The 27129-nt window shown below is 55.0% G+C and overlaps 7 protein-coding genes across 7 annotated transcripts; 3 read left to right on the top strand and 4 right to left on the bottom strand.

The window, feature by feature from the left end:
- Positions 1-4017: 4017 nt before the first annotated feature.
- PIM1 (Lon protease C-terminal proteolytic domain-containing protein) lies at positions 4018-7444 on the bottom strand (the record flags this gene model as incomplete). Its single annotated transcript, XM_083192471.1, has 2 exons — positions 4018-4182; positions 4256-7444. The coding sequence occupies 2 exons, from the start codon at positions 7442-7444 to the stop codon at positions 4018-4020; spliced, it is 3354 nt and encodes a 1117-aa protein (XP_083051528.1).
- Positions 7445-8557: 1113 nt separating this feature from the next.
- On the top strand, positions 8558-9109 carry ACO1O0_003010 (uncharacterized protein; the record flags this gene model as incomplete). Its single annotated transcript, XM_083192470.1, has 1 exon — positions 8558-9109. One exon carries the CDS (start codon positions 8558-8560, stop codon positions 9107-9109), a length of 552 nt encoding a protein of 183 aa, XP_083051527.1.
- Positions 9110-9245: 136 nt separating this feature from the next.
- On the bottom strand, positions 9246-10273 carry ACO1O0_003009 (uncharacterized protein; the record flags this gene model as incomplete). The annotated part of the gene is made up of 3 exons (XM_083192469.1): positions 9246-9414; positions 9474-9850; positions 10172-10273. The coding sequence occupies 3 exons, from the start codon at positions 10271-10273 to the stop codon at positions 9246-9248; spliced, it is 648 nt and encodes a 215-aa protein (XP_083051526.1).
- A 904-nt stretch (positions 10274-11177) lies between these two features.
- On the bottom strand, positions 11178-11867 carry ACO1O0_003008 (uncharacterized protein; the record flags this gene model as incomplete). The annotated part of the gene is made up of 1 exon (XM_083192468.1): positions 11178-11867. One exon carries the CDS (start codon positions 11865-11867, stop codon positions 11178-11180), a length of 690 nt encoding a protein of 229 aa, XP_083051525.1.
- Positions 11868-12293: 426 nt separating this feature from the next.
- TXNL4A (U4/U6-U5 snRNP complex subunit DIB1) lies at positions 12294-12788 on the top strand (the record flags this gene model as incomplete). The annotated part of the gene is made up of 2 exons (XM_083192467.1): positions 12294-12699; positions 12763-12788. The coding sequence occupies 2 exons, from the start codon at positions 12294-12296 to the stop codon at positions 12786-12788; spliced, it is 432 nt and encodes a 143-aa protein (XP_083051524.1).
- A 471-nt stretch (positions 12789-13259) lies between these two features.
- TAO3 (cell morphogenesis N-terminal-domain-containing protein) lies at positions 13260-21046 on the bottom strand (the record flags this gene model as incomplete). Its single annotated transcript, XM_083192466.1, has 3 exons — positions 13260-20159; positions 20211-20881; positions 21043-21046. The coding sequence occupies 3 exons, from the start codon at positions 21044-21046 to the stop codon at positions 13260-13262; spliced, it is 7575 nt and encodes a 2524-aa protein (XP_083051523.1).
- Positions 21047-24011: 2965 nt separating this feature from the next.
- Positions 24012-26186, top strand: ACO1O0_003005 (NADPH--hemoprotein reductase; the record flags this gene model as incomplete). The annotated part of the gene is made up of 2 exons (XM_083192465.1): positions 24012-25793; positions 25818-26186. 2 exons carry the CDS (start codon positions 24012-24014, stop codon positions 26184-26186), a joined length of 2151 nt encoding a protein of 716 aa, XP_083051522.1.
- Positions 26187-27129: the final 943 nt, after the last annotated feature.

The raw sequence follows: 27129 nt of genomic DNA, 5'->3' as shown, positions 1-27129 counted from the left end.
GAATTTATCAGAACCACTGTCCCTCCCCGAAAGACATATACTGGTAGCATGTGCCCCTGGTGAAACGTGGTGACGGCGACGGCGGATATGCAAGGGTTTAAAGCGGCCATGCCCACGTAGTGCTACTATATCTCGCCATCCCCATTTGCGAATCCTCTTCAATGGCAGCGCACCCCACACGACGGGTGACAGCTGTTCCTCCATTCAGTGCCCCCCGATCTCTCGCGGCTGATGCGTTGTCTCACCCCCCGCCATCGAATATCGACGACTTCCATGTTACACCTCACAGAGCTCTCCCAGATTCAAGCCGGAACCTGACCACCGCGCCACTCAATTGCGACCCGTAGCCGCCAGCCCTACGTTGTGCAACCCAGCCTGCCTCACGAGCCGAATTCCGCCTTGATCAACCGCTGACGGCACGTAGGCTCAGCCCCTCGGGGGCCAAAGCCCAAGGCCCAAAGCCCGGCCCGTCCAGGGCCCCCTTCGAGGGCATCAACGCATACTCCGTATTCGAGTCGGGCTGCTGTGAGGGGAAAACGGGGGAGTGGAGGCACTGGGGGGAGGGGGGATTGCATCGGGGCCACAGCGGCCCACAACTGGAGCCAGCACATCACCAGCACATCACCAGCACATCACCAGCGCATCACCAGCGATCACCACCACACTTCCATGGTCGTAATTGATAATTGACCATTGCATCCCCTTGATACTGATTAGCGCATCACCATCCCACGCCGGGAGATGAGGAGGGATGGCGCGGATGCGGCGCCCGCATCGCCGCTCACAGCTCACCACGTCACATGAGAGTGATGCACAGCTAGGGAACACTTGTGTTCCAGTACAGGTAGTAGTAACAATATCCAGTTGAACGGTCGTCGCCCTGCTGCCCTGGTCCATGTTGCTATCCATATTCCGTCATCCCCCTGTGCATCGAGGGTGTGGGGTTTGTTGGGGTCCTTGGGTATGGCTGCAGATCGCCCACAGTCTGCTAGCTCGCCTTATAAGTCTCCATAAAGAGACGCTTCACTTTTCAGGCCGCGGTGCTACTTGAGTATTTAGGCATTATGCCGATATGGCTCTACGGAGCCTATCGGGGAGTCATTCAGCAGATGGGCTGCTCTTTTAACCCTGACACCGTTACGCATATATCCGTCTACAGCAGTTTGCGAGCTACTATGCATACCTACTCGTAGCATAATGTCTGGAGGCCACAAACTTTCAAGGGATGCACTTTGCTTCTTCATGCGACGATATTAACACTTGTAGATGTTCTTGTCCATGACAGGGGGCACGGTTATGACCGAAAGATTAAACAGTAAGGTAATGCTGCGCACCACTAGCATAATGCTCCCAGCTCCCTTAATGTCAACACATGACCCCTGATACTCTCTCGAAACGCCCGTCTTCTACGCAGGACTTCTATCATCGACTCATCCCACCGCTGTCAAAGGTGTCGTGGTAGTTGAAACTTGAAAGTCCGAGCACCAGCCCACGGTCTTTCCTCCGCAGCGTCGGACGACGGACTTCTATAGTCCCCCTTCTCGTTTGCATACTCGAGTCTTGTTCCCTTTCGAACGAGAAGCTTCACCATGTTGAGGCGCCCGAATAAGCAGGCAGTCATCAGCGGACTACCTTCCGGCGAACCTTCCATCTCGATCCCAGCGCCATGGTCTAGAAGAAAATGTGCACTTGAAACTTCATCGCTGGCTGCTGCCTGGCAGAGAGGAGAGTACCTGAGCCTGGGCGTTGTGTTTGCGAGTCTTCGGGCAACGGGGACTGGCAACGCCCGGTAGAATGCTTTAATGAGTGAAGAACCGTAGCCACGGTATATGGCATGCGGCAGTAGCTGTTTGAGAGTCTCGGCATTGGCCTGCATCATGTCCGAGTGAACGACGAAGCTCCTCAACTCTGGGTATCTCAGAGCTCTTTCTGTAGTAGTAGTACCATATACCGACTTTGAAAGTGGGGCACCTCTATATAACAAATAAATAAAGACTCGTGGATTTCCAGGACCTTCCACCGCCAGATCAAGCGCCGTGATGCCATCGTTGTCGGCGACGCAGAGGTCGGCACCTCTCCGACACAGGAGCTCCACCATAGGCAGGATACCTTGCTGGGCAGCACGCATCAACGGTGTGAAGCCTTCGCAATCTCGATGGTTAAGATGAGCACTTGCATCAATTAGAAGATTCGCGATTTTGACGAAGCCTCGCCGCGCAGCCATGGTTAGAGGACTCCGCCCTTCTAGGTCGACGGCGTTGACGTCGGCTCCAGCTGCAACAAAGATCTCCGCTGCCCCAAAATTACCCAGAAACGAAGAAATGTGATGGGCAGTTGCCCCTGGCACTTGAGGTGGCAATCTTTTCCATGGAAACGGGATGCTGGTAGAGTTGTGGCAAAGCCCTCCCACCTTCTTATTTATGATGTGAGCAAGGAGTAGTTCCGGTGATACGGCACGATGCCTCAAAAGGTCAAATACCATCATCTTTCTAAAAACATATCCACACCTTTAGTAACGCAAAATCTAAGCCGGCGAAATCACTAGCACGGGGGACAGGTTCAGGAAAGTTACGTACCTGTAGGCCTCCTCGTGGTTGCGGATGTGGAAGATGATGGTTTTCAGGGCAGAAATGTTTTTATCTAGTACAGCGACATGGAGAGGGCTATAGTCCCTTTCAAAAGCGTCAATTCCAAGGCCAAGGATATAGGTGAGGAGCTGCTCGAGGCATTCCATCGACTCTAAGCGATGAGTTGCCAGCGCGGCTACTCCCCACAACGCTTCATGCAGTCCTTCAAGGTTGGCCATCTTCAATGAGCGGTCTAAGGGAAAGGAATCCATTCTTGTCCCGTCGATTTATATTGGCACCACGCTCCATCAGAACCCTGACCACTCCAATGTTGCCACCCATGGCGGCTATGTGAAGCGGAGTCCAGCCAGGCTCAGACGGCGCACTCACGTTGAGCCCAAGGCCCCGATCCAGTAAATATTGAAGCATGCGTACGTCACTGGATAGCGCAGCGCTGTGCAACAGCGTACAGCTTCTTCCGAACTTCGTCGAGAAGGTCCTTGTCCAGTAACCCTGAGGAGCATCTCCATGTTCGAGTATGTTGAGAATTGGGAAATTTCCACAGGCGACGGCTGCTATGGCGACTGTAGAGCCGTCATTATCGGTAAAAAGATTGGCGCCCCATTCATGCAGGAGCTCGACGATGCGAGACTCTCCTCTCTCAGCGGCCGTCACGATGAGGGATCGCTTCTCTCCACGGTTATTGCTGAACGTCACTTGGGATCTGCACCGTGCTGCAGCAGAGCCCTGCTTCTTTCGTGTTTACCCCTGCCGTCTCCTTCAATCACATGCAGTAGAAGCGGCAGCTTCCCTAGTCTGACTTGGCTGATACGGTCTTTGTCGACATGCTTTAGAACGGTGTTCAAGCTGGCCAGGTCGGAGTGTCTACAAGCTAATTCAACCGGGGAGGGAAGGCTATTTTGAGGGAAGCTTCTAACCAACGAATAGCATCATCACCAATAGGAGGGTCCTCCGAAAACGTTCGGAAGAGTCGGGGACCAGCGACCACAAAGTGTAGTGAGGTGCCTAGGTCGTCAGAAGCGTTTGCATCGGACTCCACACTACGGACGGCGCTCTCAGAACTGGCAGAAAGCACATATTACCAAACAAGCTGCCAGGTTCAGTTCACCTGTAGCCAACATGTGTAAAAGAGGAGTGGTTATTTATTCCCTATATCTCATTCAATGCATATCCGTCCTCCCCGCCCCTTCCCATCAGACAGAGGATGCCCCATATAAACGCCCCAACTCAACGCCCCCCTCCCCCCCCCCTTTTTCACTCGACGAGGGGGGCGTTTTACACTGAAAAGTAAAATCGAACAGGAAATGCTATGTACGATATGCCGCCTGCCCCACCGTTGGTCTAATAAAAAGTTTCTTTGTACGGGATGCATCTGTGCAAGTCGTTTCTTGCATCTTGCCTCTCTCTCCCTCCCTCGCGTCCGGCCTGTCTATTCCTCCTCCTCCGACCGCGAGGTCTCCTCCTTGCCGTGCTGCTTCTTCCACTCGCAAATCTTACACGTGTTGGCCTTTTCCTTGTCCAGGTTCGGGAAGACAATGTCAAAGACTTCTTTGTACCACTCTACCGGGTGGCCCTCGATGCCTTCTTTGATGTTCTGGAAAAGTGTCAGTTAGTCCTGTTGGGGTTGGGTAGGCCACATCATTTCATGATACGGAAATATCACATACCTGGGGCAGCTCCAACCAGTCGGAGAGGTTGTCCTTGGGGAAGATGATGGTTGTGCACCCCGCCCTCCTGGCCGCCACCGTCTTCTCCCTGAGCCCGCCGATCCGGAGGACCTTGCCAGTCAGGGTGAGCTCGCCCGTCATGGCCACCGTTGGGTTCACGGGCTCGTCAGTCGCCAGAGACAGCAGCGATGTCGCCATGGTGATGCCTGCCGAGGGGCCATCCTTGGACACGGCGCCGTCGGGCATGTGCATGTGCATCTTGGCCTTGTCAAAGAAGTGGTTGTCAGGGAAGTGCTGAACCGCGAAAGACTTGGCAAATGAGTAGGCTATCGTTGTCGATTCCTTCATCACGTTCTTCACGTTGCCGGTAATCTCCAGCCCGGGCCTGCTGCGTGGTCGCAGAGGTGCCTGGAGAATCGACTCGGTGTACATGGCAGAACCGCCAAGCTGCGTCCAGGCGAGACCCATGGCAACACCCGGGGGGCTGACCTCGTAGAGACGATCAGAGGTGAAGACCGGGGGGCCGATGTAGTCTGTGAGGTTGTCCTTGCCGATAGACACATGCACCGTGTCGGGCACCTCCAGGGCTTTCCGCGGCTTCTCTGTTGTCTCAGCCTCTTTAGCCCCTGTTGAAGGCTGCTCCTTGGCCTCCTCAATCTCCTCCGACTTCTTCTCGGACTCCTCCTTAGCAGACTTGCCTTCCTCGGTCAGAGCTTCCTCCTCGGGCAAGGCGTCTTCGCCGAGCTCCTGCACAATCTTCAGAGCAGATTTCCGGTAGACCTTCTCGATCTGTTTCTTCAGGTTCCGCACGCCGGATTCCCGGCAGTAGGACTTAATGAGCTCCTCGACGGCCTCCTCGGTGAGGGTCACATCGGCGTTCTGCAGACCGGCAGCCTCCTTGGCAGCAGGTGCCAGGTACTTCTCCGCAATAGCCTTCTTCTCATCCGCCACGTATCCAGAGAGCTGGATCAGCTCCATACGGTCGAGGAGTGGTCGAGGAATTGTGTCCGTCATGTTAGCCGTGCAGACGAAGAGAACCTTGGACAGATCAACCGGCACATCCATGTAGTGGTCCAAGAACGAGCTGTTCTGCTCGGGGTCCAGAAGTTCCAGCAGAGCAGATGCCGGATCACCCTGGTAGCCCTTGCCAATCTTGTCCACCTCGTCGATCAGGACGAGAGGGTTCTCCGTCTGGCACTTCTTCAGAGCTTGGATGACGCGGCCAGGCAGAGCACCAACGTACGTCCTGCGATGGCCCTTGATCTCGGCAACGTCGGTCAGACCACCGACACTGAACCTGTAGTACTGGCGGTTCAGTGCCCTGGCAATCGACTTGCCGATACTGGTCTTGCCCACGCCGGGGGGTCCAACGAAGCAAAGAATCTTGCCCTCCACCGTGCCTCTCAGTTTCCCGACCGCAATGAACTCGAGGATCCGGTCCTTGACGTCCTGCAGACCATAGTGATCCTCGTCCAGGACCTTCCGGGCGTTGGGGATGCCAAAATTCTCCGGACTCCGCAGGCCCCAGGGGATCTGCGTGAGCCAGTCCAAGTAGTTCCTCGTGACGTTGAATTCCGACGCAGCCGTCTCGAGATGCCCCAGCTTATTCAGCTCCTCGTCAAAGACCTTGCGAACTGGCTCGGGCATGGCGAGCTTGGTGGCCTTCTCCTTGAACTTCTCAATAAGCTTCTCCTTGCCATCCGTCTCCATACCCAGTTCCCGGCGGATACCCTTCATCTGCTCCATAAGCCAGTAGTCCCGCTGACGCTTGCTGATCTTATGCTCCACGTCCTTGGTGATCTTGGATTGCAGCTGGGCATTCGCGAGCTCCCGCTTAAGCACAACTAGTGCCTTCTGGATCCTCTCCTCAATGTTCATGCAGGCAAGGACATCTTGCAGCTCCGTCTGCTCTCCAGAGGAGACAGCGGCAGCAAAGTCGGCGAGCTTGGCGGGTTCCGAGGTCACGTTGCCGGTCGACTGGCTCATCGAAAAGGTCGAAATCTGGTCCCGGAAGAGGTTGTTCATGGTGGCAACCTCCTTGAACACGTTGACAATCTCATTTGTGACGGCGCGAATGATGGGACTCTTGGGGTCGTAGGGCTCCTCGGTCATGTTCTCCACGTTGACAAGGCTGACGGGGTATCTCTTAAGGAATGATGTCGGCTCGTACTTCTCCGCCTGCTGGTCCGGCTTCTTCTCCACAGCGCCCTCCTCAAAGCTTGCGACAACGTCGCCCTTCTTATCTGGCTGGGCCTCCTCAGTCGCCGACTTTTGCGGTACCGGTTCGGGGGTCGGAGGCTCGGCCTTGTCGCCTGTCTTTTTCGTCTCCTTCGGTTCTTGGATCTGGGGCGGGATGAGGCTCGACAGCTTGATTCTCCGGTGAGGATACAGGATAGCAGTCAAAGCACCCTCCTGGCCGTGGATGGGGAAGGCGCTGGTGATCTGTGCAAAGACACCGACGTCGTAGACATCATCGACATTTCGAATCACGTCGTCGTCCTGGTTCTCGTCCTTGAAGAGGAAGGCCCCGACATACGGCTGACCACGCTTAATCGACTCGGTAATGGCGGTGGCCACCTCGGGGTCCTTGATGGTGATGGCCTTGTAGAATCCAGGGAACAATGGCCTCCGCGCTATCGGAATAGCCAGCACCTGGGGGTATACATCAGGCACGACAGGTTTGGAGAGGGCCCGTTCGGCGGATCTCCTCCCCTTCTTGCCGCCGTCACCGGAGCCGTCACCTGAGCCGGAGCCGGAGCCACCAGCCGCGCCACCAGCACCGCTTGCTGGTTTGGGATCCTGCGACTGCGCGCCGCTCTCATTCTTTGCAGAGGCTTGCGCGTCGCCGCTCGAACCCTTTGTATCGGCCTTCTCTTCCACCTCCTTCTTTTTATTTTCTCGGTTCAGCTTTGCCTCCTCCTCGGACAGGGGCTCGGTTTCAGGGTCGATAGCAGGGTCGAAAAAGTTCTTCCCCTTGTCCTTTTCCTTGTGTAGCCTCGCGGCGGTTGAAAAGGCAGCTCCCGGAGCCGAGGTCCGAGCGACGGGAAGGCGGCGGCTGCAGATATGGGGGCATCCATAAGCAGGGCTTGTTGTCCAGGCTCTCGTAGCGGACCGCGACCAGGCTCTGGAGGAGCACACGGCGGTGCTCTGTAGGACAAGGCGCCCGGAGGCGCGGGACCGCGGGATCATGGTGGCCGAGCAGAATAGAAGGCTGTCGAATCAATGCCTGAGTCCGCTTCGAGGAAGGGCGGCCACCCGGGGGGCGCGCACGCGATAGACTGATTAGGAATTAAAGACGAATTGAAGGCGAAGGTCGAAGAGAAACAGAGGGCCTAGTATACAGGGGGAGCAAGGGGTATATGACGGGTCCAGGTTGAGCTCATGCAGCCATTTCGGCGTTGTGGAGGCGACTTAGTAAGAATCCTGAACGAGGTCGGCGTCGACGACGAAGCTCCGGCTGCGGGCCTCGCCTCGCGACATCATGCTTTCGAAAAATTGGCGGTAACCAGTCACGGCTAATATTCGGCATTCCCCAGCCAATGGTGTGCCACCGTCACCCGGGCTTCTCGAACCTTCACTCTCAGGTTCAGCCTAACAAGGTACGTACCTTCAACTCAGAATCACCCTCGGGGACTTTTCTTGATCCCAGTCCTTCCCGTCCGCCTCCAACGCTTATTAATAGCAGAGGTACATATAATTACGTATCCGCCCCGACAGCTGCTGACTTGAGCGTCTTGTCCCAGCTAAAATTGTGTTACAAAATGGCCTGAAAGAACAGGCCTCTAGGCAAAACTGAAGCACTCATTCCCGTAGATGCCCATTGAGTTGTATAGCACAAACACTAGGCGCCTACCCGGTACCTACATGGATGTACAGCAGTTGGCGCTTGTAAATAGTACATTTTTACTTAGATTTTCCCTATCAGTGCAAACAGCAGGTACTAGTAGTATTTGCTGCCGATCTCGCATAGACATCCTAATGTAAAATTCCATGTTATAAGAAGCTGGAAGTTGACAGTGATCAAAGTCAAAATTGCGGGGGAACACACTCAGAAGTCCCCCACACTTATCCCACCACAGGAAGAACATGCTACCTTAGAATCAGACGACACAAGTTGACGCTACCTCGCAATTCATCATCTCATCTCAACTTACGCTTTAAGGACATCACATAACTTCATACCCGAACCGGGAATACTGGTGATCCGAGGAGATCCATCCCTTCAGGCATCTTCCTCCTATTACCACTCGAAAATCTTGCGCGGACACTTTCATAGTTGCTCGTCGATCTCATCAGAAGACCATGGCAGACTCCAAGCAGAAGGCACAAGAGGGAGACGTGGAGAGCTCACTAGCCAACCTCTCCCTCGACGCGCCCAAGACCACCACCAAGGCGTCCGCTAAGAAGAAAACCAAAGAGCCCGTCGCCGACTCATGGGAGGACGAGGACCTCTCATCCTCCAGCGGAGGAGAAGACCAGCCGGACAGCGAGCAGACAACGCCCATCACCACGACATCATCCTCCAATAAGCCCTCCATCCCCAACACGCCACCGCCGACGACCAGCTCACCAGCCACCTCGCACCAAAAGCAGCAGCAGCAGCAGCAGTGGCACCCGAGTGGCCCATCGGGGCCGGCACCCTCTGAGCGCAGACCAGAGAAGACGGACGCCGTGGCGCGGCGCATGATCGCGGCGGGTTTGGGCCTGAAGGTTCCAAAGCAGACGGAGGAGCAGAGGGAGTACCAGCGTTCCATCCGGGAGCAGGAGAGGAAACGGCGGGAGCAGGAGAAGGCGGACGAGCAGCGGCGCAAGGAGGAGGCGGAGCGCGCCAAGGCGGCCGTCTGGGACGACTGATGAAAGCCCCTAGGTGCGGGTAAAGGTCAACTCACGGGGATATGGCATTTCTGTACTTCAACTATACCATCATGAAACATCCATTACGATCTATGGACCTGAAGCAAATAAAATACCCAACGAATGAACCCCCCCGCTACTCAATGCCCAGTACCTTCTTCACAGCGGGACGCGAAAGCAAGCGCTCATTCCAAGCATAGAAGTCGGGGTACTTCTCCTTCAGCTCGTACTTCTCGACAAAGTTGAGAAGCTTATCGTTGTTCAAGATCCTGTTCCAGGGGATGAAAGCGATATCGGCATACGTCCTAAGGGAAAATTCATTAGCAGCCACCACATAGGTGAGGTGAAGGGGGGAAGGACGTACACCTTGCCGCCGACGAGATACTCCTTCCCCTTGAGAATGTCGTTCAGAACCCCGACGACTCGGACAATCTCCTTCTCGTAGCGGGCCTTGGCCGATGGAAAGCTCTCTTGGTGGTAGACGCTGAACCAGACAAACTGGCCGAAGTAGGGGCCCTGGCCGGACATTTGAAAGTGCAAGTACTGCTTCAGGTGCCACTTATCGGCAAAGTCGGTGACGTTGAGCTTGTTCTCCTTGTCGTAAGTGTCGACGAGGTACTCGAGGATGGCTCCCGACTCCCAGAGGACGAGGTCGTTGTTGTTGGGGTCGACGATGGCGGGAACGCGGCCATTGGGACTCAGCTTGAAGTACCAGTCTACCTTGGGGTTCTCGACATCGATCTAGAACAGCAGGTGAATTAGTAGGGAGTAGACTTCCTGAGAACTATAGTTATCATAGAGGCTTCCCCACCTTCTCATATGGGAGTCCAAGCTCCTCGAGGACTATGGCCACCTTGGGAGGGTTGGGACCAGAAGCTTGGGGGAGACAGATTAGTCGCTATTATGAGAGTCAAGGAACTCCAGCCTTACAGTGGGAGTAGAGAGTGATGGGCTTCATGTTGGGCGGTGGGTTGCTTAGGGTTTGTAGTGTGAGGATTGTTCGATGCTGAAGTCTTCCTGGAACCGATGTTGAGCAGGGCATGAGGCCCATTTTATACTCACAACCATATCCTTTCGATTATTCTTGAAGACGGCGAGTCCGTTAAGGCCTTGGTGCTCGCCCAACTCCCCGTGGCGCAATGTCCGCTTCTCTGCCAGGGCCATTATCCGATGATGGGTACGTAGTCCTACATCCATGTCGTCGCTTGAAGGCAACAGACCGCTTCGCGCGCGCGTAACCTTAATAATAGCTGAACCTGAAGTCCACCGCCTAGCAAGGGTAACCTTAATAATAGCCGAATCCGAAGTCCACCGTCTAGCAAGGGTATATTGCGGAGGGAGGTAACTAAACCGCTTAACTCCGTAACTAGGACTAGTATAAGCGCTGAAGCGGTGTTCCACCAGCTTTGATGGGATTACGCTTACATATACCGTCGTACACGTAAAAGTGGACACTTTGATAAAATCCCATCTAAGGTGTAGTAATTGTAATACTCGTACCTTGCTAGGTGGTGGGCTGGAGATGGTACGCGCGCGGTAGATGACTAAGGGCGTGGATCGGGCAGGGGTTTTGGTTCATGGCACACCTCCTCCATCCACCTCCCCGTCCACCTGCATTTCATTAGCACGAAAGTCTTGTTTTGACATGCTCCAGAGCCCCTTACAAATCCACATTACCAATCTTGAATACCCGATTAGGCGGCCGCGCGGTTGAGGTCCAGGGGTTGAAACGCGGGACTCTGAACAAGCACGCATCTTTACTAATCGCCAGAAATTTGGATGAAGTTGCCTCGCGGTATCATACCCAACGTGACCCTTGGCAGTGATGGCACGGAGCGTCGTGTGCTTTTCTGCCTGGCAAAAGGCGATGCAGATGTTGTCGCCAACTCTAGTATTAGACTAGATCGACGATGTCAGCGTCGTATCGTAGACCAGCTGTGGCGTGATGTCCACGCTGTACGAGGTACTAGCGTGCGATGAGCGAGGATGTCCGGCGTCGTGAAGTCCGATGTGATGGCCTCCAAGGTCATGGTGAGAGAAGAGGGCATTCCGCCTGTTCCGTAGACGCTCACTCCTTAACATCAAGCAGCGGGAGCATCTTCCCATTGCGCAGCAGCACCAACTCCGTCTCCTCCTTGCCCTCGACATGCCTGCTAGTCACGCCAAACCCCTCCAGCCCTTCCTCCTCCGCCCTCTGATTCCAGATCATCTGCCTCACCGCGCCGTTCCCTGAGCAGCATAGATATCCCATCGGCCAGCGGCTCCTCCCCAGAGAGTCTCTGACGCCCTTGGTCGCGGGCCGCTGGCTCACTAGCAGCCCCAGGACGCCGTGGCCCCTCCAACCAGCGGGTGCGCCGACAAAGGCGCCCTCGAGCTCACGGATGAGGTTGGGTCCCACGCGCTGCGTGCCAGCCTTGCACTGCACCAGGACGCGCAGCTTCTGCGTCGTCGTGGGCAGCGTCCACGTGCCCAGGAGGTCGGTGCCAAAGTCGAACGCGCCGCCGACGCGCCTGAGCGAGAATCCATACCGCGATAGGGCGTTGGCTACAGCGTACTCGTAGTGCGTGCCCACGAACACGGTCGACTTTTCATCTAGGCCGGAGCGCTCTGCATGAGCGAGAAACGTGGCCAGGCTATTGTGCTGCGAGTTTGGTGCTTGGGGATATATCAGTGTCCCTCGTGTCTCCTTGGTGTTGTCGTCCCTGGTGCTTGAGAATCGTTTCGTGATGAAGAGATGTGCCATCCGACAAGTGGTCATGCGGCCAACGATGAGACCGGAAGGGATTCCATGCCGTGAAAGCATGCTACTCATTGACATGAGAACATTAACGGTCAGAAGCAGATGTTCTTGGAGACTGTGCCGCTGTTCTTGATGGCAGAAAGTGTTGGCATTAGAAGCTCAGAGCTATGCCATATTCACAAATCGAGGTTATCGCTCAAATGCAGCCACCAACTTGGACTTCCGTCGCCGAGATGCCACCCACCTTGACACCCCACCATCTCTATCCGTAGACTCCATCGAATCGACCAGTCCCGACCCAGGCCAAGCACATCTGGAAACCTCATCTACTAACGCCCATCTGTCGCATCAAGTTCCTTATCTAACCGCTTTTCTACCTCGTCGCGCCGCCTCTCGCCACTTTTCACCACCTCTAGAGCCCATCCTCCCACTGCCGAAACCACCATGGGCTCCGTCGTCATCCCCCATCTCAACTCGGGCTGGCATGTCGACCAGGCCATCCTTAGCGAGGACGAGCGCCTGGTGTGCATCCGCTTCGGCCGCGACTGGGACCCGCAGTGCATGCGGCAGGACGAGGTTCTCTACAAGATCGCCGACAAGGTCAAGTCCTTCGCCGTCATCTACGTCTGCGACATCGACCAGGTCCCCGACTTCAACCAGATGTACGAGCTCTACGACCCCTGCACCATCATGTTCTTCTTCCGCAACAAGCACATCATGTGCGATTTCGGCACCGGCAACAACAACAAGCTCAACTGGGTCCTCGAGGATAAGCAGGAGCTCATCGATATCATCGAGACCATCTACCGAGGCGCCAAGAAGGGCAGGGGTCTGGTCGTCAGCCCCAAGGGTATGTGTTTCTCCCGTTCCTGATCAACTAATGGATGGTCAAGTGTGCTGACTCTTAAACCAGATTACTCCACACGTCACCGATACTAGAGAAACCACCATCTCACCCATCTATTACGATAGACCAATACCCCCCCTTAAATGGCGGTCCCACGCCCCATACACACTACCTACTACCCCCGGCGTTTTGTGGAGGAGTTTGCACAGATCAGGGCAAGATTGCGGGTTTGTCTCACTGGCTTGATTATTTATTGAATACAAAATTTGCTAATCCCTCTTTTTCACGGAAAAAGAACTGGCGACGAATCGCCCGTTACCGGCCAGTGCGCAGGTACGCCTATATTCGCCTCCCTTATCGCGACCTTCAATCTGCTCTCCATGTGATGTCTCCGTGCTCTCCGTACTATGTGAAACCTACAACAAGGGTATTGTGCGTAGCAAAAACAAAGCATGATGCATGTATCCTGGCCCTTCCTCGATACAGATCCAGTCACTCCTCCCATCATATAAACACAACCGTTGTGTGTAGAAATTAAATACAAGCCTCCTCATTATTTCATTCTATATAGTCCGATCCGTCGGTAAGCTGGGTGGTTTCGTCAATGTTGGTACGGGCGGGATGTCCCGAGATCGACTGGTAAGGCGTCGTAAGGCCGCTGGCCGCGAGTTCTGAGAGTGGGGCCGGGACATGGCCTCCAGTCTGGAGAATCTCTCTGAGGTCATGGCGTCAGGGCGCTCATCGTCTGCATCAGAGTATCCTCCAGACATGTACTCCTCGTCCGAGATCGTATCTCCCATGTAGCCTTGATACGACGCCGGGGTGGATGGCGAGGTGATGGATCTCGCGTGCAGGGGTGGACGCCCAGGCGGAAGCGAGGCATTGAAGGCACCGGGATTCATGGTGTTCAGACTCGTATCCCTCAGAGGACGATCTGCGAACCCATTCTGGAAGGACGTGTTGTTCGCGGAAGCCTCGTGTAGAATGGGCAAGATCTGCTCATCGTAGAGTTGCGCCCCGGACTCGAAGGATTCCGGCGTGAACTCAGTGATTGTCCGGGAAGATTCTCGATCATCATCCGTGTGAGGACTAGAAGGCTCATCGAAGAAGTCGTCCAAGCTGTCTAGCTTCATCACTAGGTCCCCAATAGGCCCCTCCTCATGGGCTCCGTCGGACATCATGGTGGCAGTCCGCTCGCCATCGCCACCAAAGTACCCGAACGGAAAATCATCAGACTCAAACGCGAGTCCCACAGTCGGCGTGGCCTCTAGCGATGATCCCTCTGGACCTTGGCACATGTAGAAGGCAGCATGTATGTTTGCGCGGGTTGCGTCCGTCTTCTTTGCCGGTACCGGGATGGCCCATCCAGAGGCTTCCGGGATACCAAAGAGACTCTGGGTGCGCTCGTACTCCTTGCGAATGGCCATGGATGTCGACCTCGTCATGCTCATCCGGAGATGGTGCTTGTCCATGTGGCTTCCCGACACGGTCATGATGTTATCCAGTACTTCAAGCGCCTCCATGCAGAATTCGGTCTGAAGGAGACGAAGCAATGGGGAGATGAGGTCCGACCCATGGCCAGCCAGTTCCGGGTTGTGCATATCAACCTCCGGGAGAGCGACGCATAGAATGCGCATGGTCTGGACCTTAACCCAGGAAAGCGAGTTGGTCAGCAAGCCAAGCAAGAACTCGATCATTTTAAAGTCCAGCATTGGCAAGTAGTACTCCCTGATGGCCGCGAAGAGCTGCCCCAGGAAATCATGGCTGCTTCGAAATGATCCTGCGTTATACTCCCCAAGCGCGATAGCAACAGACTCAAATCCTTGCCTCTCAGCCTCTTTGGCCAGGATACAGGCCGTGTTGCGAGCACCTTCGTTTGGAATTCCGCACTCCAGTTCGTTAAGGAAGCGAGGGAAGTTTGCCAGCAAGGAGAAGAACAGTCTATCGTCGTCGCCTATTAGAGGATCGCTCGGGAGCTGGACAAGTTTATCCATGATGTCCAGGGTCGGCTGCCAACATAACGAAGACCGTAGGCCCTTATGGACAAGAGGCTGGATTCCCTCGAATTGGCTGTGCCACCGCGCCGGCTGGCCGTCCGCTAAAAGGCGACGTACATTAGGCGAGCGGAAGTCAATCTTGTTAATCCACTCATTGAGCATTTCCTCAGCCTCGAAAAACTCCCTCTCGTTGATTGACTCCAAGCAAGCACAAGTCGTCCAGAAAAGTTGTGGGAAAGCCACGAGACGATCAGGCTCAAGCTTGATGATGAGTGTTTTCAACGTGGTCAAGATCTCCATTGCGAAGGACTGGATCTCGGGGTCCTCGTCGGCAATGGTGTTGGACAGTCTTGCCAGCATATCGCCCAGCATGCTCTGGTCCAATGAGGTGAGGATGCAGCGGAAAATCTGGAACGAGCGGCATGCAAGGTGCCTAACTGGGCACGACGTCGCCCATATCAGGGAGCGCTTACTCCACTTCTCTTTGAGTCCGGGATACCTGAACTCGAATGTATTGACAATCTCAGTGGTCAGGCGTTCCATGCTAGGTGGCACTTTGTTGTCATGCTCGTCAACCTTGCCATTGCTATCATCATAGCCCCAGACGACGCTGGGATCATGGTGGCGAACCCGATCGACCAGGTCCTCAATATACTGCTTGCGGGAGCCGCCCGCCTGGTCATCAAGACCTGAAATGACAAGCTCGTGTATGAGGTGCACAAGCATCTCTCGTGCTTGTTCCTGAACCAGGGGCATGTAGTGGTCCCACAGTACAGTGAGCACCTGGAGCAGCAGCGGCACACTATCAGGCGGCAGGTGTACCGGTGCCACCATGAGATCGACCAGCAAGATCATCGCCAGTTGTCCCAAGGAAAACCCAGCTTGCTTCGTTCCGATAGGGAGAACCTCTGTTAGGTCTGCGCAGTAAGGGAAAAGCGAGACTTCCGCCGGGGGCGGGATCGCATCCCTCTTGTCGTTTGGAACCATGGCTCTAGGGCTCATCTGCATAAGCAAAAACTCGACAACCTTGTTTCCCGGTACGCTGTTGGTTGTAGACAGGAACACCACGACCTGCTTGGCATACTCCACAAAGTTCTGCTCCCGGCGCTCTAGACAAAGCTCGATAATGAAGTCCATCACGAGCCGGACGTTACCAGGGTGCGGTCCCGTAGCCAGAGCCTGCCAGAGGGCTTGCACCTCATTGTGAAGGGCCCCGCTGGATTTGATGGTCAGCTCCAGCAGGTTCGCCAAGAATACGTAGGACTCGGCGGTCGGCCCGCCATTCGGGTCCAACCGCAGCTCAATAGACTGGATCCATGGTAGCATGACAGCCACCACATTTCGCTGCGCAGACGGCTGAAGGTCCTTGAAGTACAGCGTGTACTCAGAGAAGACGTGGAAGGCGAGATCCGTATACTGTTTGGCTAGCCGTTTGGAGATCTCAAACTGAGCCAGCTTGTAGACCGCCTGTGTTTTATCCGCAATGCTGATATCAAAGTCCTGAATCTTGGAGTTTCGGTTGTTGCGAGACTCCAGGGAGCGCAACACAGTCGAGGATTTCGATCGAACGTCACTTTGTTCGTTGCCCAGTGTAAACAGACATAGACCAAGCAGCTTCCAGAAAGGCACCGGATAGCCAGGGTGGTCTTGAAGGACCTGGGTGATCACGGTGAAGTAGCTCTCTAGCACCTTGGACACACCCGTAAGGTAGCACCGTGCGATGCAGTGTTCAAGCAAGTAAGGGTACTCTTGGTTGTGGACAACGAGGTTCTCCAGCGCCCTCCTTCCAATGACGTTCATACGGTCACTGCCAGAGTTGAAAATGGCTTCAATCCAGGCCAGCATGCGTCGCACATCGAACTGGAGCGTGACGCCGCTCTCCGTGGTGACACTAATGGGCCCACCACACAGGGCAGCCATAGCACTGAGCGCTGCTGTTCGGAGGTTTCGCTTCTCGATCTCCATGGCTGCTGTGGATGACTTTTGTTGCTCTATGACCGACTGGCGCATCGTATTCTCACGCACCCGAATCTGGTTGTGGTTTGGCGAGAATCCACACCAGTCCTCCATCAAGGAGAAGGCCGACTTTCGCGACTCAAACGTCATCCACCGTGACGGATCCTTTGTCCGGTTGATACCCTCAAATAGGGCCTCCATGAGCCCGCAGTAATGTTGTCGGAGCTTTTGGAACTCCCAGTTCGTCTGAACTTCACCGTCCATCAGAAACAACTTGAGGTCTTTGGCATATCCCGTCAAAGTTGTCAGGAAGAATTCCGACTCATAGACCTTGGGTTCGCGCAGAAAATAGGATGTCAGCCTAAAGACGTGGGTGATTTCGGTCCTGAGCAAATCCAGTTTGGGGTTCCTACTCGGACGTGGGGCGCTGTTCGAGCGTTGATGAATGCGCGCTCGGGCATCATGATTGCATCGCGACACCTGACCCTGAAGCTCCTCCAGCAACGTTCGATAGATGTGGATATTGATTGATCCCATGGCGACGACTACAGCGTCCCGGACAGAATCGGACGATGAAGACAACAGAGGAATTAGGTACTTGAAGAGTGTCCTCGCCGTCACGACTCCGTCCCCCGATGTCGCCCGAGAATTCTTCCGCGAGTGTGCGTCCCTGGAGGCGTCAAATGTGGTATTTCCCGGATCAGCCAGAGTGGTACAAGCAAAAATGAGATACAGCTTCCATTGCTCGATCATAACCTCAGGGCGGGCAGTCGGTGAACGGGACGCTGCCCCAGCGCTCCCTGGGTACAGACCCCTCGAAGGCTCGGACAAATGCACAATGGGCTTGTACATCTGCAGTGTGCGGTCGCACACCAGATCTCGACAGATGGCGACTGTGAAGGGGCATTTCTCATAGGCAATCCGGATCACATTGGGGAAAATCTTGAACCACAGTGTCTTATCATAGGAAACGTCGCTGATGCAAAGCTCGACGACAGCTCCCTTGTTTCCTGTGGTAGGGTTTCCGGAATTTTTTAGGCCACGCTGTAGTCGGCTGCGTTCTGCGACAGAGAGATGATCTTCGTTAAAGTTCATCACTTCATCAACATCATTCTCCAGGATGTCGATGAGCCTAATCGAACCGTCGCCTGAGGTGTCTTTTCCAAAGGTTTTATCGAACTCGGCGATAAGCCTAAGAACCGTGATGGCATGGTAGCGCACGCGAGGAGTTTGAGAGCACAGGAAGAACAGCCCGTGGGCCTCTGCCTGGTCGACTTCAGCCCATACACTGGACAAGTCAAGTTTGAGACCCCTCTTATCAGAGGCGTCGAGTTCTCCGTCGCCTCCCTCGGCATCCTTCATCTTTTGCCGAATCTCATCTATCCAGATTTGCAAAAGCTCCACGTATAGTCGCAAGGTATTTTCAATGTGGTCGGCGCCAAGCATACCGCCATCAGACATTGTCGAGTATCTATCGTCAAAATTGAAGATGAATCTAGAAAAGCCCGTGATGACACCTTGGGCATGAGAGTGCCGAGCAATCGCCTTGAGCGAGTTCGCTGAAGACTCAGCAATATTTGACTGAACATGAGCTGTGCCAGTGCACAGTAAATTGATAAGGGAATTGAAGGGGATATCCACAGAAAAGCAGCGCGGTAGAGCTTGCACTGCGACGTGGAGAAGTTCATAAAATGCCTGTTTCTGGTCGGTTGCATTCTGGGGCTCGTCACGGCGGGAGAAGTTGAAGCTTTCCGTGATAGGGGTCTTGGAACCTGAGCTACCAAATTTCTCGTCCAAGGCGGCCTGCCCTCCGAAGGTGTTGTCACAGATGATTGTGATTTTCCCCAGGATCTCGCAAAACTTAAGGTAATGATCTCTTACGCTATCAGTCAAGACATGTGTAAGGACCGGGCGGGAAATGTTCTCCTCCCGCAATCCCCACGGTACGTGGCCTAATTGGCTATTCCTCGGAAATGCCATGATGGGCGAGGGATTATTAGGCAGCCTCTCAGTAAACGCCGGGGTATCGTAGATCTGCGGGAACGGCGGCTGGCCTTGTTCCCCCTTTTCGAGATCCGACATGATGCACAAGAAGGCTCTTATGCCAACGACAATCCTATCGGGATCCAGCTGCTCAACCTTCAGATCCTTGGTGGAGGCGAAAAGTTCGGCGTTGATGAGAGGAAAGATGACGTTGCGAAAGCAGTACTCGGGATACCTGAAGCCGACTATGCGAATAATCTGAATCAGCGGGTCTGTGACAGCTGCATCGGATGCAATGATGCTGCGCTTCTGGATTGGCAGAACCAGCTTGAAAACGTCATCAAGCTTCCGAGCGGCGCTCTGAGGCGCATCGTTGGTCCGGTACAAGTAGGCCCATAGCAAGCGGGAGATGACCTGGAGGCAGAGGGGCTTGGTGAAGCGTTCCCTCACCTTGACTTGGACAGACATGACCAGCTGAAGCCATCGGGCACCAAAGTTCTCGGGGGTCGAGACACACAGCATGGTTGCGGTCAGGGGAAAGGCAACGCTCCAATGCCGGGGCTTGGTAAACATCTGGCCCAGACGAGGACCGATGGTGGAGAGCACTTCAGCCCATTTCGGATGCATGAGATGGCTGTTGCTGGCGGTCGCTGCGACGGGCAGCAAAAGCATATCAATAATTTGGCAGAACGCTGACTTCACTCTCTGGCCATGGCATCTACCAAAGAGGTGGCCGAGGGAGACAAGGAAGTCGCAAGACCGCTCCCAAGCATCCTCGGGCAGGATCTTGACCCGCAAATGCTTCATACCAAACAGGACGAGTTCCATTTTCCCTTCCACGTCGCGCCCTCCTAGAGATGTCGGGCTTTTTACCACACGATCCTGCAGCGAGCCTTCAAGGTCCTCGAGGAAGCGCCTGGTAACGCCGGAAAAGTTGATGTCGCTCATGTACCCCAACAGCTGCGCAAAAAGATTCCAGTTGGCCAGCTTCAAGGGCGACGACATGAGCTGCTCAGCATCCGCGATCTTCAACTGTCCGAAGATGATACTCTCTAGCTTATCCTCCATTTCAGGGGTGATGGACTGGAGGTCGCTCTGGCATACTACCTCTATCAAAACACGGCAGAGAAGGTAGATGGAAACCGTAGAGCGACGTTCGGCGTGGGCCACCCATTCCTGCTTGCCTACCATGGAAGGATTCCCGGCAGCCGCATTCTCCTGGGGCCCGACGCCGGGAGCGATCTGCACGGGCTCAGTGTTTCTGCGCAACAGTGGGCCGCCGGGGAAGCCGCTACGCGGCGGCATCTGGCTGCGGGCTTCATTTGCGGCGTCACTTTTGCTCTTCCTCCAAAGCATCATGGAGTCGATCAGAGCCCTAGGCTTCGGACTAGCAATATGTCCCAAAGCCCTGATCAGCTGATCAAAGGCAGGGTCCACGCCGAAACCGCATATCTGCTCGATGTTGGGTTCGGGTTCGAAGGGCTCGGTAATGCATTCGTTCAACTTCTCTTCCGCCTGTGCGATGAACTGGGATGTGTCAGTCGATGAAGCAGCCGAGCTTTCAGGGGCTAGACATACCGTGGTGAATAATACGTGGAGGGCATATTCTCCCACCGTCTTCTGCTCTTCCTTATGGTGTCTAGACGAGTGAGACCTGTGGTGTGATTGGTCGCGCCTCGACCTGCTATGCCTCCGTTCCATTCTGCGCTGTGTCGCGCCATGGATCGCCAAGTCACCGGTCGACACGGTCCTCTCGAGAGGGAACCCGTTCGGGCCAGCAATCCCGTGTCCATTCTCGCCATCGAGGCGTGCCGCAACGGGGTGCATGTCTGGTCTCTCGAAGCCCTGTCCCGCAGCCGCTATGCGTTGAGGACTGAGAGGGCTGGACGTCGTGCTGGCCAGGCTGCCATTTCTCGAATGTTGGATCCCATGCACGATCGAGGTCTGGCGGTGATGGCCGTAGGTCGCGCTCTTCGCATCGACCACGCGCTCCCCGACGCCGCGGGAATGGGAGGCAGGTATGCGGGGCGATGCCAAACCCGGGGTCTGCTGGGGGTTCTTCTCGGCTGATGATTCTCGCGAGTGGGTGGGACGGCGATTCAGAGACGGTTCGAGGGACGGAGGAGGGCGGACGGTTCGTTGCCAGGCTACGTCGTCGGTATCCTCGTCCTCTTCATTGAGGGTTGGCACGGTCCGGGGAGGAAACTTGAACGGATCCTGTCGGTGGTCCGGCAGCGTCTGCGGCGGGACTAAGGCATGGGAAACACAGGATCAGCGTTGGCTCGTGTCATCGTGAAACCAGAGGGCACGGGGATGCAGTGTGCCCGACCCATGTGCGGCACCTGGTACATGCAGCGCAACAGGGCTGGACGTTGGTCTGACAGGAGGTATAGAAAGGGATGGTACTCACCCATCTCGAGTCACGCCGGCGCCAAGTCCCATGATCCGATCTATGTGAAGTATGCCATACGCAGCAGCAGCTGAGATCGGAGGTTGGCGCGAGGAGCTGTTGGAGGAACGCGTTGGTCGATAAGACGGTCGAGTGGGGGAGCGCAGAAGGCGGGCGAGTCGTGCAAAGGCCAAATGAGACGAGACGAATCTGGGCTTATGCCGATGGGACGGTGGCCTGATGGGTTGATGATGATGGGCGATGGATGATGGATGATGATGGCAGGAGGGAGCAACGCAACGGGCTCTTCAGAATCAGATCAATCGATCAACCAGCCATCCGCTGGTGAAGCCATGACAACAATGACGCTGGTGGTTACATGGTACGACCCAGGTCCCAGACTCCCAGAGGCCAAACCGCGCAGGGATCGGTGCCGAAGACAATTTTTGGGCTTCCATGCTGCTGCACTGCATGCAAGGGCCACGGCGAATCAGCGGGCCATGGCGGCTTCGGCGGGGCAGACGAGGGGCACCAGCGCTCAAGCTGCTGGCGCTGATTGGGCGTAGCCGACTCCCTTGTGTCTTGGGAAAGGGGTGCGCCCAGCTGGCTCTGCGATGTGGAGGCGTCATTCTGGGGTCGAGGGTCGTGATCAGCCATTCTCATCACCAATAGTCCACGTTCCCAGGTTCTCCTTGGCCCCTTTTTATACACCACTAGGCATTTGGCAGATATCTCAATGTGCTATTGATTGCCCGTCCTATGCTTCGTGCGCCAATGTAAATTACAAACAGGCTTCGTGACGGTCAATATGTATCTGTGCGAAGGAAGTGGCTGGCCTGGCTCAGCTTCATGATCCATGTAGCTTGCGTCTTCACCGTGCAGTTGCATGTTCTAGACTCTAAGTTCACAGAAAGATTCTGCCCTAATATTTGGTAACCGAATTTAATTGTACCTGCATAGTATTTCGCCAAGTTGATTATTACCGCAAACACACTGTACTCATAGGACGGAGAGTGCTGCGACGAGTAGTGCTGGAGCTGTGTAGGTAGATGGGCACTGTAGGGTAGGTGAGTACGTACTAGTATTAAGAAGATCTGACAGTTATGAGCTATACCTAGGTAGTCTATTACCTAGGTACTTACCTACCGGTATTAACACAAGCAATACAGGCGCAAAACCATAACCATAAGTCAAGGGAAAACAACGAGTGAGGTATAAAGGGGAACGAGTGGCCCAGAACCCGAGGAGATATTTGTGCCTGCTCTTTGTGTGCAAGGCCCTCCCGTGGGCATCTATTCCTACCTAACTAGTACTACTATTAGTAGTATGCAATGTACGGAGTAGGTAGGTACTTTGCATTATTGGTCCTAGTAGTTCGGACCAAAGGGTTTCTCGTAGCAGCTACTTCGTACCTACTACTTACGAGGAGTCCATTCATGGTGGTCCGTGAGACCCGATTTTTGAGGGCATATAATACTACTATTAATATGGATGTGTTCGAACGGCGCCGGGGAGACTGCAGATTCCTTCGGGGGTTCGGGGTTGGACTAGCAGATGGCATCGGCTGCCCGTTGCTCCGAACGTCGGCTGTCTTACACGGGAGAACTTCGCCACCAAGCAGCAGAGCTGCAGCTGACTGGAGAGGAACTGCGTCAAAGTTGATCAGGGTATCACCTCACCGTCATAGAAAATCTCGCGGTGGACAGGTGCGGATAGCAAAGGCATGCCTAGTAGTACTACATAGTACGTATTGGTACCCGTACTCGTAGCGTGGGTTATCGTAAGGAGCTAAGGACTCGGAAATTCGGGCAGCCTGGCACGCTCTTCTCCTACTATGTACAGGACCTTACCCACGAAAGTTAGCGGAAGCTCCGCCTTGGCAGCTTATATCTAAGAGACGAATATTATGTACGAGTATGCACTTATCCCCGTAGGTGACGCTCCACACGGCTAGGCGTACTAAGCTGCCCGAATTTGCTGAGTCGATACGGCATAGTCCTGGGTGGGGGTGAGGCTGGGGAGTGCGGAATTGTGGAAGTTCGGATTCCGGAAGGGACCCGGCTGGTGCCGGTGGTATTAGGATGCGAGAGGCTGAGTCCCTGAGAGCCGGTACATACTAGTACCTAATACGAATACGGCAGTGAGACTGAAGAGAGTCGGGGAGTCGGGGAAGTTACTTAGTTCTTACTACTATCTGGAGGAGTCGGCGTACGGAGTATAATAGTACTATGTAAAACTGTCGTTGGCTTGTGGGCTCGAGCTGTTCGCATTTTGGCCCCCATCCAATAAATGTCTGCAATTGTCGGGAAAGCATGTCGTATGAGGTACTCCCGGCATCGGGTACCTGAGAACGGCATTGGAAACGGGAAACTTGTCAAGGGTAATAATGATTAAGCGACCGTCGCGAAGCCACCAGAATTAGCACCCGAGGCCCCAGCCGGACCCCTCGATATATAGTTTGCTGGTCCAAGCCTTTATCCGTTATGCTATCTGTACCTTGATTCCGCTGGACTTTGTTCATTTCTTTTTTTTTGGTCTGTTTCGCGGCCGGCACTTGCGTGGGCCGGGTTGCATTTTGGCATTCTGCAACGTGTTCGTTCTGGGTATTCCTCGTACGAGTACGAGTTTTTATCTCGCAGGAATCAATTTCCTCCCCCGTGGCCCCCGTCACGTCGGGGGTTTGCAGGTTGCAGTTTGCACTGGACCACTGGACCCACCCCTCCATTCATCGACTGCCCGGGATCTCGCCTCTAATACCTAGTAGGCTCTATCGCCCAGGACCCCCCCTCCTCCCCAACGCCGACCGCCACAAGACCGCCAAACCCCCCGGCCTCAAAACCGCCTGGCGCCCCCAGCCCACTCCTTGAACCCTTTCCGAAGTCCTTCGAGCAACTTGCGAGCAACCTGCCAACTGCCTGCTGGCATCCTCGACAGCGGCCCACGTTTCTCCCACTGGTCCCCCACGATAGCGGCACGACAAGGCACCCACCATGGCTGAACTCGACACTCTGGACATCATTGTCCTAGGGGCCATCCTGCTTGGCACCCTCGCCTATTTCACCAAGGGCACATACTGGGGCGTCACCAAGGACCCCTACGCGAATGCTCTTGCCAACGCCAATGGCGGCAAGGCCGGCCGATCGAGGAACATCCTCGAGAAGATGGACGAGAGTGGCAAGAACTGTGTCATCTTCTACGGTTCGCAGACCGGCACCGCAGAGGACTACGCCTCTCGTTTAGCCAAGGAAGGCAAGAGCCGCTTCGGCCTCGAGACCATGGTCGCTGACCTCGAAGAGTACGACTACGAGAACCTCGACACCTTCCCCTCCGATAAGGTCGCCATGTTCGTCCTGGCTACCTACGGTGAGGGTGAGCCTACCGATAACGCCGTTGAGTTCTACGAGTTCATTATGGGAGAGGATGTCTCCTTCTCTGAGGGCAATGACCCCCCGCTCCAGAACCTCAACTTTGTCGCCTTCGGTCTTGGAAACAACACCTACGAGCACTACAACTCCATGGTCCGTAACGTCGACCAGGCTCTCCAGAAGTACGGCGCGCACCGGATCGGCGAGGCCGGTGAGGGTGATGATGGAGCTGGCACCATGGAGGAGGACTTCCTTGCCTGGAAGGAGCCCATGTGGGCGGCCCTGGCCGACAAGATGGGTCTTCAGGAGCGTGAGGCTGTCTATGAACCCATCTTTGGCATTGTCGACCGCGAGAACCTTACCCCTGAGTCGCCCGAGGTCTATCTCGGCGAGCCCAACAAGATGCACCTCGAGGGCACTGCCAAGGGACCTTTCAATGCCCACAACCCCTACATTGCGCCGATCGCCGAGTCCCGCGAGGTCTTCTCTGTCAAGGATCGCAACTGTCTGCACATGGAAGTCGATATCAGCGGCTCCAACCTGTCCTACCAGACTGGCGACCACATTGCTATCTGGCCAACTAACGCTGGCGACGAGGTGGACCGCCTCCTCAACATCCTCGGACTCCTGGACAAGAAGAACAATGTCATCAGTGTCAAGGCTCTTGAACCCACCGCCAAGGTCCCCTTCCCCACGCCAACCACGTATGATGCTATTGTTCGATACCACATGGAAATCTGTGCTCCCGTCTCGCGTCAGTTCGTTTCTACTCTCGCCGCCTTCGCCCCCAACGAGGCTGCCAAGGCTGAGATGACCAAGCTGGGTAGCGACAAGGACTACTTCCACGAGAAGACCGGACCCAACCATTACAATATTGCTCGTCTCCTGTCCACCGTCAGCAATGGCGAGAAGTGGACCGGTATCCCGTTCTCTGCCGTCATTGAAGGTCTGAACAAGCTGCAGCCGCGCTACTACTCCATCTCGTCTTCGTCTCTGGTTCAGCCTAAGAAGGTTTCCATCACCGCTGTGGTGGAGAAGCAGATGATCCCTGGACGCACGGAACCGTTCCGTGGTGTTGCCACCAACTACCTGCTTGCTCTGAAGCAGAAGCAAGCTGGCGATGAGAACCCCGAGCCGTTCGGCAAGACGTATGAGATCACGGGCCCCCGCAACAAGTACGACGGTATCCACGTGCCCGTGCACATCCGCCACTCCAACTTTAAGCTGCCCTCGGATCCCTCCAAGCCCGTCATCATGATTGGACCTGGTACTGGTGTTGCGCCTTTCCGCGGTTTCCTGCAGGAGCGAGCCAAGCAAGCCCGGGACGGCGCCACCGTTGGACGCACCCTCTTGTTCTTTGGATGCCGCAAGCCTGAGGAGGATTTCTTGTATCAATCGGAGTGGGAGGTAAGCACGCATCGTGATCGATAGCCCATGCCGGCTCAGATGGCTAACCTGCAGCAGGAGTACAAGGAGGCGCTCGGCGACAGCTTCGAGCTGATCACGGCCTTCTCGAGGCAAGGGCCGAAGAAGGTGTACGTCCAGCACCGTCTCAAGGAGCGCGCCAAGGAGGTCAACGAGCTTCTGTCGCAAAAGGCCTTCTTCTACGTGTGCGGTGATGCGGCCAACATGGCTCGCGAGGTCACTGCTGTCCTGGCGCAAATTATTGCCGAGGGGCGTGGTGTTTCGGAGGCGAAGGGAGAGGAGATTGTGAAGAGCATGAGATCCGCAAACCAATACCAGGTACGTGCACTCGGCAGGGCTGGGCCCACGCCGGAGAAACGGTTGCTAATGAATTAAACAGGAGGACGTTTGGTCTTAAATGGCGGGAGTAGGTGACTTCTCTGGGTATGGCAAATGCATGGGAGCGGTTCTATTGTTCTCCCCACGGGCACGGTGTTTGGACTCGCGGGGTTGGCTTTTTGCGAGCGCCGAGCTAGACTGAAGCGTATAAAGGGCACGAGGATAAATGGGGATACAATAGCGACATAATCCGAGGCATCTATCTATTGCTGGTAGTACCCGAATCTGAGAAATACTAGATTCTCTTTTTCTTTTCTAGAGACTGGTCGGGACCCCGCGTGGCTACATACTGACTCTGTGAATGGGGTAGGCTTTATTACCCCCCGCGAATGGATACCTACGAGCTGTGGATGCGGACTAGAAATGATAAGTAAAGCCTGCGTGCTAATATGCTGACATGTATATATATATATATATATCCGAGTAAGTGGAATGTACTTTGGGGGTCCCTATTGTATTTGGTACGCTGAACACATGTGTGCCCATGGATCGTCAGCCTGCAGCTACCGGCAGCTTCCCACTTTGCGGCAAGCAAACCTGCATACAGCTAGAACCATAGTCTCGGTTACGTGCTGCTGGGGAATTGCTCACTACTGGTACGTAGAGTGCGTGTATTGGATGGACTGTGTGGCAGGCTATGCTGGACGGGGAGCTGTCTCTTCGCGCCTGGTGGGACGAGTTCATGGTTTGTACGCTGCCGACGGCCCGCATGCGGATAAACCGCGAGATCTCGGCTGTTACGTGGGATATCTGCGATGAGTTATATTCTCACGGAGACGACGTTGGCGGTCGCGGAAAGTTTTCGTGGTGCTTGCGATGATGGCTACCCGATTGGGGGAGAGTTGCAGCAGACTGGTCACTTTTCTAGCCACCCAAGATGATGTGGTGCCCAAAGGTTTGACGGTTAATGCAACAGTATCTGTTTGTATCACGATAGTGA

Source organism: Amphichorda felina, assembly GCF_050947745.1.
Source record: "Amphichorda felina strain 45539 chromosome Unknown scaffold_3, whole genome shotgun sequence".
NCBI classification, from domain to species: Eukaryota; Fungi; Ascomycota; class Sordariomycetes; order Hypocreales; family Bionectriaceae; genus Amphichorda; species Amphichorda felina.
Note: the sequence above shows the minus strand (reverse complement) of the source record. Positions and strands in the feature narration are given on the sequence as shown.